Source organism: Aspergillus pseudoviridinutans (genome assembly GCF_018340605.1).
Source record: "Aspergillus pseudoviridinutans IFM 55266 DNA, scaffold_5, whole genome shotgun sequence".
Lineage (NCBI taxonomy): Eukaryota > Fungi > Ascomycota > Eurotiomycetes > Eurotiales > Aspergillaceae > Aspergillus > Aspergillus pseudoviridinutans.
In genome coordinates, this window is record NW_025091285.1 from 1,304,741 (window position 1) to 1,315,440 (window position 10,700).

The 10,700-nt window shown below is 50.9% G+C and overlaps 4 protein-coding genes across 4 annotated transcripts; 1 reads left to right on the forward strand and 3 right to left on the reverse strand.

The window, feature by feature from the left end:
- Positions 1-156: 156 nt before the first annotated feature.
- Asppvi_007515 (coatomer subunit zeta) lies at positions 157-831 on the reverse strand (the record flags this gene model as incomplete). The annotated part of the gene is made up of 2 exons (XM_043303402.1): positions 157-397; positions 467-831. The coding sequence occupies 2 exons, from the start codon at positions 829-831 to the stop codon at positions 157-159; spliced, it is 606 nt and encodes a 201-aa protein (XP_043159337.1).
- A 775-nt stretch (positions 832-1,606) lies between these two features.
- Asppvi_007516 (uncharacterized protein) lies at positions 1,607-3,600 on the reverse strand (the record flags this gene model as incomplete). Its single annotated transcript, XM_043303403.1, has 2 exons — positions 1,607-2,886; positions 2,955-3,600. The coding sequence occupies 2 exons, from the start codon at positions 3,598-3,600 to the stop codon at positions 1,607-1,609; spliced, it is 1,926 nt and encodes a 641-aa protein (XP_043159338.1).
- Positions 3,601-4,824: 1,224 nt separating this feature from the next.
- Positions 4,825-5,367, forward strand: Asppvi_007517 (60S ribosomal protein eL30; the record flags this gene model as incomplete). The annotated part of the gene is made up of 3 exons (XM_043303404.1): positions 4,825-4,897; positions 4,962-5,116; positions 5,275-5,367. 3 exons carry the CDS (start codon positions 4,825-4,827, stop codon positions 5,365-5,367), a joined length of 321 nt encoding a protein of 106 aa, XP_043159339.1.
- A 2,291-nt stretch (positions 5,368-7,658) lies between these two features.
- Asppvi_007518 (uncharacterized protein) lies at positions 7,659-9,443 on the reverse strand (the record flags this gene model as incomplete). Its single annotated transcript, XM_043303405.1, has 1 exon — positions 7,659-9,443. One exon carries the CDS (start codon positions 9,441-9,443, stop codon positions 7,659-7,661), a length of 1,785 nt encoding a protein of 594 aa, XP_043159340.1.
- Between the last annotated feature and the right edge of the window lie 1,257 nt (positions 9,444-10,700).

Below are 10,700 nucleotides of genomic sequence, written 5' to 3' on the forward strand. Positions count from 1 at the left end.
GTCGCTAGCCTGAGGCGAGAATAGAAGAGAGTAAGAACAAGTCATAATGCAGCAAGTGCGCGCACAAAACCACGCCAGGACCAGCCAGAAAGCAAAGAATCAGGAAGAAACAAGTGCACGCCCATCATATGATAACAACCAGAGAAAACGATGCAATTACATCTGCCGTAATCCCTCCGCCAAACGCCTCTTTCCCAGCTCCCACGCATTGAGTAGACCTTGTTCCGACAGATCGATGCTCTTCAGGTTTGGTGCATCCGGTGCTGGGGCACGGCTGACACGCGAAGCAACCATGACAGGGTCCGTCTCGAGAATGATACCATCATCAATGATTTCGTCAATAGCCAGCGCGACCAGGTCGTAGTTCTCGACGATTGTGCGTTTGTCGGTGGCCCCCCTGAAGATCAAACGTTAGCTCTAACAATCCAATTGAGTATGTAGCTGCCAAATCAGCGGGCAACCGTACTTGAACAAGATGCCCAGAGCATCCCGCAATGACAGAACAACATTGTACAGCAAAACCTCGTTCTCCTCGGCGCCTCCGACMACGTAGATCATAACGTCGCTCTCCATCTTGAAGACAACGACCCGGTTGTCGTAGAGGATCACATCACTGGTCTGCCTGTTGGTCTTCTCGAGGAGACCTTGCTCGAAGGCCTTTTGATCCTTCAGTGTTGGATAGGGGTTGGCGCCGGGGTAATCTGTTGAATTGGGGGCAGCACCAGCTGGGGGATGAGGCGGGGAGTAGTATTTGGCGAAGATGCGAGATCCATCATCGGCCGACATAAGCAGGACGGCATTGACGGAGAAGAGAGACAGAGAACCGACCATGATGGGCGATACTTTCGGGAAGAGAGCTGCTAAATGTATGAGAAATCGCCTGGTCTCGAAGGGTCAAAATGAATTGCTCTTTACGGAGTACTGTCAAGCTGTCCGCAATTCGGCTTCCGCCGCAACATTATTCCGGACTATGTCGATGTCGATGAAKGTTTGGTAAATCAACCAGCAACAGTTGAAAGAATAAAAGGTCATGTTCCAGAGAAAAATGGATCTAGAAGGTAAAATGTTTTAATTTACTGTATAACATGATATTAAAGGTATTGAACTGAATCTGTAGCTGCCGGAACAAGCCTCTGAATCCACAAATCACTAATGAATAATAAGCAAATATTATCAAACATTCTATGTTGAAACTAATATATCAGTCATATGTTCATGAAGGACAGTGTGCATAAAAGATAGAGTCTCATGGATAAATCCCAATGAGTAATGGACATCAACGATTTCACAGGTGCAAAGGAATCATCCAAGACAAGAAGAATCCTGAGAGTGGCTATCACAGCCAGAATCAGGAACGAAATTGCCCTCCTGGTATCGTAGAAAGGAGCGGCACATGGTGCTTCCGCGAAGCAATCTTCAATCAACTTCAAAAGTCATGGTAGTCATCATAAAGATAGGGTATTCCTCAACAGGGCGACATAATGAGAAGCAGAAGAGAACAACAATATTACACAGAAGCGGAGATATGAGACAACCAAAGTAAGTAAAAGAGTCAGTGCAAAAGAAGTCGTAGCAGAGAGTCAGCAGTCAGGAATAGAAGCTCAGCTCAAGTTTGCTGCTGTGCTGCGTCACCTGTGTTTGGACGATTGAACCACGAGATCCAGCTTCCACGGTTCGCTTTTTTCCGAGCTGTCTCCTCGTCCTCTGCTGCCTTTGTCTCACTGACCAGCCGTAATGGGCGTAGTTTATTCTGAGTCATGACTGCTCCAGTGTAGTTTGTCATGCCGGTGCTGGAGCGTGGTGAATTGGAGGTCGCCCCAGTGGAAGCCGTATCATGCGGGTCACTGGTAACGCTGTTCGAGCTACTCATTCGACCCCGCTCTGGCTGGCTGGAGAGAGATGGCGCACGGGTACTCATGCTTGACATATAGCCTGCCCCTGAAAAGACACTCTGGCGAGATCCGGGACCCATGAGGGTCGGGCTGATAGGACCACCAGAGTTGCGTCCAGGATACATCTGGCCGACAACAGCTGCCGCTGCAACATCCGCCTGATCTGACCGAGTGCGGCGATGGCCACGCTGTGCTCGATTGATGGGAATGCTCGGCGCTGTTTCAGGGTTTTCGTGAGCTGTCGGGACACTCGTCGGGGGTGGCATGAAAGTAGACGGGCGAGATCTATGCTGAGGCCGATTTGGTTGGCCGGAGACGACCGACTTCGCTCTTTGAAGAAAAGTCTGGGAAGATGCGTCATCCTTCTCTGGAGGCGTCGGAGGCAGGTCCTTGTCAGTTACTGGAGATACCAGCTTTGCAGTAGATGAAGGTTCGTTTTCGTTTTTGTCCAAGATGGTTTCGAAGCCGTCATGTTGCAGGAGACGACTAATAATGCGCTCAATGTACAGGGTCAGGGCCTTGTTCTGGTCCTTGAGCACCTTGATCTCCGTTTCGAGTTTACGAGTATTGTCGGTTTCCGCTTTGGCATCCACTGACTCGAGCTCGTCAGCCAGAGAGCCCAATCCATTGCTGGGTTCCTGCCCCTCATCATATTCGGGGTGGGCTTCCCGCATGAAATCACCTTTGGTGAAGTCCCCATTCAATGTTCGTTCGCTCAAGAGTAGCTGATAACTCTCGTTGTCCTCCATCAGACGAGCATTAGCCATGCGGGCTTCCAAAAGCTCCTTTTCCAGTTCGCGTTGACGGCCACCGCCTTTGTTCTCCATCTCGACAAGCTTGATTTGGGATTCAGCCAGTTCGAGACGGAGAGACTCGATCAGTTTGTCCTTCTGCAAAAGCAGCTTCGAATTGTTTCGCGATGGGCTCCGCTCGATCTGGGACGAAGGCGCGAACTGCCCTTCCACCTCTGGTGAGGACCGATTCCGGAAACTGGCTGTAATGACTTGTCAGTGACAACTATTGGGAGCGTAGAAGGGGGGGAAGATGAGATGAATTACTCACAAGAACGGGAAACATTCTTCTCGTTATCAGCGTTAATTCGTATCTCCTTCTGGGCCAACGTGTCTTTCAAGCGCTGAATGGTCGCCTGCATTTCTTCCTGCCGACTCAGGTGCTGCTCCTTCTCCTGAAGCATGGCGTTCCGTTCCAACTCGTGTGCCTGTTCCAGGTCTCGGATCTGGCGAATGTGGTCTCTTATTTCGCTGTTGAGGGCTTCAATCTTGCTGTCCTTCTCATGAGCCTGGTCCTCCAACTTGCCCTGCTCGCTGATCGCTTCGTCGAGGCGCATTTGCAAGACACCAAGTTGCTTGCGGTACTGCTCCGATGCACTCTCAGCTTTCTGCAACTGCTCCTTCAACTCTTCGATCAGAGCTGCATTCTGGGCCCGGGCCTCTTCCTCGGACGGATCGGCTGCCACCTGGGGTACATTGGACATGCTAAGGTTGGACCGACCAGGCTTCCGGGCTGCAGCGCGCGCAGAAACAGGAGTCGAGCCACGGAGGGAAGGGGATCGGGATAGACCGTTTGTAGAAGCACTGGGGGATCGAGTATGAACTCGCGACGGAGTCCCGTTGACTGTGTTATTGTCCGTAGTGGAGGTTTTGCTCCCACTGCCTGGAGTCCCAGGTTTGCGGGGGTTCGCGGACATATTCACCGATAATGTGGACAGTCAAGTTTGAAAGTGATTTGTACGCCAGAGGCACGAAAATAATAACTGAATGAAGCCAGTTGTAAGAAGGATTTCCCAGGCCAGGAGAAGCGACGATGAAACGGTCGGAAATTAGCGATCAATTTAAAGGAATCAGCGTATATAGTAGCGGTCAAAACACGGTGGGCACCTAATGGGAGAACTTTCGAATGGCTGGCGACGTCTAGCCACCCACCTAGAAATTCGGCACAAACCAGAATCAAGGAGGATAAATCGAAGAAGAACCGAAGTCAGAAGTACCACGTTAGGATCAACGCCGTAGAAATTCAGAATGGAGAAATCTGGGGGTTGAAGACGGAAAAGTAGACTGGACGACTCAATTATTTGTATGGAAACGGCAATAATACAAGCGATCGTCTTATCCGTTGCAGCTGCGTGTTAGGTTCCCCTACCAACAGCAGCCAGCGCCTAACGGCTAACTAAGTACGGAGTAGATCTAACCAACATGAGACCAACGCATGTTTTAACTATCCGACTACCTTAATCTCAGGCTACTGTAGTACGGGGCTTAGATGCAAAATACGGGACAACCTGGCCCCTTAACCTGGGAAGACAACACGAACTTTACGACGTTGCAAAGTTTACTTTGGACGAGAAGATAAAGATAGCACAGCATCCTCCCGTACTTTGATTTCATAGGCAGTTCCTTGCTGCGTGCGTACAGAATCTAGGTGGCCATCTGTCAGCCTAAAATAATGATCATCCAAAATGATTGAATTCCTGCCACTCCAGCTTTGATAATTGCCTCTTGCCTCTGAATGTTGGTTTCAACTTTGGTTCCAACTCTCCGATGCGAGAAAACCGGTAAGAGCTCACTTAAGGAGTCCCAACTGGACACGCCTGCAATAATAGAATAAAGGGACTATCTAGAGGCATTAGCAAAGGATGCAGATGGTTGGATGCGATAACGGAAAGATACCTGTAATTGGATTTCAGCCCCCTGTACGGAAACAGCGGGGTTACTCAGCAAGCTTCTGGCGGAACGGAAGATCTCTGCTCCGCCGGGCACTAGGGCAAACCCACAAGAAAATTATCATGAAAATCAATCTGGCAATCGCTTCTTGATCGCATCCCAACCTCGAAAACTTCGGCCGGAGCGCACCTTCCCAACCACCCTTCAGTCAAATCAAAAAGTTTCGTTCGACTCGAACAAACAGCGTAACGATGGCCCCCAAGAGCAAGAAGTCCGGTGACACCCTCTCCAGCCGTCTGGCTCTGGTGATGAAGTCTGGAAAGGGTGTGTAACATTTCAATCAAATTGACGTCGAAGACCATATCACTGATTATTCTCTCTCCTCCAGTCACCCTTGGCTACAAGTCCACCATCAAGACCCTGCGTTCCGGCAAGGCCAAGCTGGTCCTCATTGCTGCCAACGCTCCTCCTCTCCGCAAGAGTGAGCTCGAGTACTACGCCATGCTGGCCAAGACTCCTGTCCACCACTTCTCTGGCAACAACGTAAGTGACAAGTACCTCTGCAATGGTTTTACTCCTATGCCCCGACGCTGGTACTTCTCCGAAAGAGGGAAGGCGACCTGGGAGCAGCCCTGAGAAGAAGCCGTGTATCTGGGCTTTGGAGGGTAAATGACAATGGCTGACATATATCCGTACTACAGATTGAGCTCGGTACCGCTTGCGGTAAGCTCTTCCGTTGCAGCACCATGGCCATCCTGGATGCTGGTGACTCCGACATCCTCAGCAGCCAGTAGGTGTATCGCCTCGAACATTAGGTTCTTGTTATGTCTATACGTCCGGGTGTTTTGAGATATCACAGCGCACCACTTAGATAATGACAGAATGAATGAAAGAAGGTCCACACCTATCTGGAGCGATTGTACTTGGCGTAGTGTAGAAGCAACAGAAGTATGATGCAATACCTTGTTTTCAGTCCAATTTTTCAAGAGTCATACTCTGCAGTAATAGAGGAGCCTGACTCATAGAGTGCGTATTACGCACTCGAGTTGGTATCAACAAAAGGGCATTTATAATCCGTTCATAGCCACTCGGATTCAAGGCCAGCAACAGTAACAGGTTAAAAAGCCTCCGATCTGACAAATGCGTCATGGCGATGACGGGACGTGATTGGTGGAGAGGGTAGGGTTTAGGGCTTTGCCACTCGTTAGCGGGAGTTGCTTGGAAATCAACGTCGAGACTTGCCCGCAGGCGAAGAATTCCCCCTTCCCTTTTGAACTCCCGACACCACCCTTTTCGACAACCTCACCGTTCGCAGGAAGTGCAGTCAGCCCATTTCCAGCAGTCACAATGGCCCGTCGTCCCGCGAGATGCTACCGCTACTGCAAGAACAAGGTGCGTGCGATCGCTTGATGGAGGATCTGATCTCTTGTGGGAGTTTTCCGTGTTCTGTGGATTTTGGATCGGGAACCTCGCTTGTGGGGAGAGCAACCACGCCAACACCTGTTTTTGACAGGCGAAGGAATAAAGAGATGGAATATATGTCGTCGCGATTTTACTGGGCCCTGGATGGATTTATTGTTTTGATATGTGCTGTGAGGAGGATGATTACTGACAGGATGCGTCGGATATAGCCCTACCCTAAGTCCCGGTTCAACCGTGGTGTTCCCGACCCCAAGATCCGTATCTTCGATCTGGGACGTAAGAAGGCCAACGTCGACGACTTCCCTCTGTGCGTGCACATGGTCTCCAACGAGTACGAGCAGCTGTCCTCCGAGGCCCTCGAAGCCGCCCGTATCTGTGCCAACAAGTACGTTGATCCGCCATCCTCCATCCGCACCCGCAGCAGCATCACTACACGCACAGTTCAGTCCACTAACCATTTGATCAAATAGGTACCTCGTCAAGATCACCGGTAAGGAAGGTTTCCACATGCGTGTGCGTGTGCACCCCTTCCACGTCATCCGTATCAACAAGATGTTGTCCTGCGCCGGAGCCGATCGTCTCCAGACTGGTATGCGTGGTGCCTTCGGTAAGCCCCAGGGTACCGTTGCCCGTGTGAACATCGGCCAGATCATCCTGTCCGTCCGCACCCGTGACTCCAACCGCGCCGCTGCCATCGAGGCTCTGCGCCGTGCCATGTACAAGTTCCCCGGTCGCCAAAAGATCATCGTCTCCAAGAACTGGGGCTTCACCCCCGTCCGCCGCGAGGACTACATCCAGCTCCGCAACGAGGGCAAGCTCAAGCAGGACGGTGCCTACGTCCAGTTCCTGCGTGGCCACGGTCTGATTGAGGAGAACATGAAGCGCTTCCCTAGCGCCTACGAGAACCTGTCTCAGGCTTAGATGGTTTCCCAGTAGCGTTAGAGAAAGATGAAAAAAGACAACCAATTTTCAGTTCCCCGTTTTCATGTTACCCCCATCCTGGAAAGGATTTGATGTCATTTAGTGGTGCTCTCACGTACGGCGGAGTTGATTAATCATGGAATTTCCTCGGCTTGTTTCATCCTCGATCTAGTCGATTCGACTGTAGCGGTAGCGGTAGCAGAAATGGACCACGAGATTATGATAGCGTGCTGAATGTTTCGTGATATCTACTTATATTAAGCGTAGTAATTATACTATTTATGTCAAGCTCGTCAGGAGATACCCATCGTTGAAGCCCGCTACGATATACAAAATGTAGAATAGATTATACAAGATGCCATTACTCCAAGTAATCTGAACCCGGTAAAATCGACATGACAGCTAGTGCCAATAGTAAAAAGACGCAACCCGATCGTCGTCTCGCCGCTGCCCCATTCTACCGTACACCGTCTTATACCCCGAAGACAAGATACACCCTCACCTCTGTCTGCGCCACGGAGCCGAATAAAGATGCAAAATTGAACAAGGACCCAAGCACAATACCCAAGACGCGTTGAATGGAAACACCATGATCGAACTATATGAATGGACATGGATGGGTGGATGTATATATGTATATACCATTTGTGACAATCACAACAGCGCCTTGATTAGATCGCCACCAAAATATGACTTATTGAGCGATGGGCAGTATTCATGCGGAATGATGACGGGAAGCAGATCAGACATCGCCCCAAAGCCCCACGCCGGCTGCAGGGGGTGCGATGGCGCTCGCACTGTCGATGCTCCCGCCAATGTCCCAGTAATTCCGGCTTGAACTGGTGAGTGTTCGCCGACTGGAGAGAGCAGAGAGTTTTGTCTGGCTTGCACAGCTCGAGCCGGGTCGGTGGAGGTACTGACGGAGCAGCGGCGATGTAATGCCCGTGGGCCCAGACTGACGTCGGATTTGGGCTTGAGAGCGGGAATGAGCCCGTGCAACGAGGGGATGGTGCTGGCGGATGATCGCCGCGCGTCGAGACGCATCCTGTGGGTGACGGCGTGAGGACGCATGGGTGCTGTCGGCGTTGCTACCTCGCCGGCCGAAGCGGTTGCGAAGGTAGCGGAAAACCATCATCACGTCCAGCTCGCGCTCCCAGTAGTCTTTCTCTTGTTGGAGGCGTGCAGACTCAGCGAGTGGTTCGCGGCTCGCATCCTCTTCTTCCTCGATGCCCCAATGTGCGGCATGCTCTCTGCCGGTAGGATCGCGCATCGTAGGCGAAAATTGCGGCGACATTATCGACTCCTGACTGCTCATCACGGTGTGGAGGGCAGGTTCGGCGGATGCATCCTGCGGTGCAGCATCATTCTCCTTTGCTAGACGACTAAGTGGTATGCCTGCATACTCGTTTGGTATCTCATTCGTGACGTTGAGATATGTCGTAAAGGCGCCAGGGTGTTCGCAAAGATGGTGAACCAAGGTACCCAACTCGCGTGCGATCCGCTGAAGTAATTTGCTTTGCCAGAGACCTTGCTCATTCGGCATGGAGTCCAGCTCCCGAATTGTCTCGCTCAGATTGAGAGCGTTGCCCGTTCCTGCAGATTCATTGTACTCCGGCCCCATATCTGGCAACGACTCGCCGAAAATGACAGAAAGCAGAGAATCGTCGATGCCGATCAGGTCCCGAATCACCTTGCGGGTGATACGTCGCCAGAAAGACTCGTCCTCCTCAGATTCGTGTTGCGGCTGCAATGAATCCTCCTTGAGTGCCTCCAGGGCACCATCAGACGTGCTTGAAACAATGGGCTGAGAAGCCACCTGGTCGGTCTGCACACTGACGCGGCTATTGCGTCGGCGCCGTCGTGTTTCCTTTTCAATCTCTTGCAAGAGCGCCCGGCTCTGGTCCATTCTCCACTTCTCAATACGTTGCCAGCGTTCATGCTCCATATCAACCTCCTCTCGATCCTCTATCGAGTCGAGCTGACGCTGCACACTCGAGCGACGTCTCAGACGCACGTCACCCCGCCGGCGGGGATTGAACTGCTCATGCTGCCACAACTGCTCCTGCACGGGCTGACTGGACGCATGGAAACTCCCCAGCCCATCGTGAGCTGGCAGTACTGCTGGAGTGGACTGGTTCACCCGTGATGTAGATTCCTGAGTGACGGAGGGGGCCCGGAAAGCGTGCAGGCCATCATCTAGGCTGTCTAATTCCGTTCCATCCTCATCCAGCGGCTCTTCAACATCGCCGTCCGTGTTATCGCCCTCGAAACCGAGAATGGAGCGAGTCGCTGTGCCAAAGGAGCCGAAATCACTTAGGCGGGATGCTCCAGCTGTGCGGGGGGTGCGTTCAGTGGAGGTCGTGTGAGTGCGGGCGGTGGATGGTTGGGGCGGGGAGAAGAGCACCCATTGCGTGGATTCGTTCTCGAAGACTTGCGAGAGGGGAGAAGGAATATCAAGCTCAGGAACTTGTTGAGTTGAGTAGGAATTGCGACGGCGGGCGACTTGAGGTGGTAGACGAAAGGCCATGAGTGATGAGTCCTAATCTCCGATCTTCACAGTAGATAAGATAGGGTGGATGCTCCCCGTGTGGAGTGCTTAGATAGGCCGCGACCAAAGTGTTTGTCGGTAATCAGAAAGCGGGTAGTTGTGAGAGAGGGAAAAGTGGAATAGATGTATATATGGACAAAAGAATTTAAGAGAGAAAAAGGGGATGAAACAAGAAAAAGAAAACAATAGATAGATAGACAGATAGACAGATAGACTGTCTGGTTTCCGGCCGGACTTGTAGTGATGGTGGAATGATGATGGGTGATGATGATCGCGGTGGAGATGAGTAGATCAGCCGTCACTGGTGGGATTTCGATGATGCTGTGGACCCAAACCTGTTGGGGATGTGGACTCGATGCGAGAATAAAGATATCTAATAGATATCTAGAGGAAACAAATAATACATTAATACAAAAGAGAAGAGCAGTTTATAATATGATCATTATGATCATGACGAACATGACGAACAACAAAGAAGACAGACACCCTAGGGCAACTCGACTGTTGGGGAGAAACGCGGAAATGATGCAAGGATGGGGAGGTTAAACACCACCGTGACAATAACAACAGGCAGTTCAGGTCACCAGACATGTAGATGGCTAAGGTAGAGTTTACCTGGTTTTAAAACATGTACCATATGTGGACCTAATAGTGTTTGTTCTTCAATATTCACTACTTACAGCGAACTGTTTTCTTTCAACTCATCATATTTTACCACTGCAGCCACAGGTGAAAATATATGTACAAGGGTCTCCATTCTGAACCCAACCACATTCATCCATCATCAGCTCAACTAACATCACTACAGTACTTGCTAGACAGTACACTAAGCTTCAACGGAGTATGAGAGGTAGTCGGTAATAATGTAATCATCCTAGAGATAACGATACCACCACCACCAATGAAGTCGCTTTTGGACGGTGTTAGTACACTCAACTTCCCAAGCCTTACTGCCTGATGGCTGAATCGGTCACCCTGCCTGAGTATCGTGCCGTACAGCTTTCTTCTCGAGCGATCAGCACTGAGCACTAAACTCCTGACACTCAAAGAGGCTAAATGACGATCATCCCATCCGTTGGCCGATCTCACTGACATGTCATCTATCCGTCGACAGACTCGTCACTAGCTAGTTCATCGCCGCAAGTCTGTGACAAGAAGTGTATCAAAAGCAATGAGAGGGCTGAAGGTTATCATGCTGCAATGTAAGGGATAACAACTTTGTTCTTAACTGAGTGC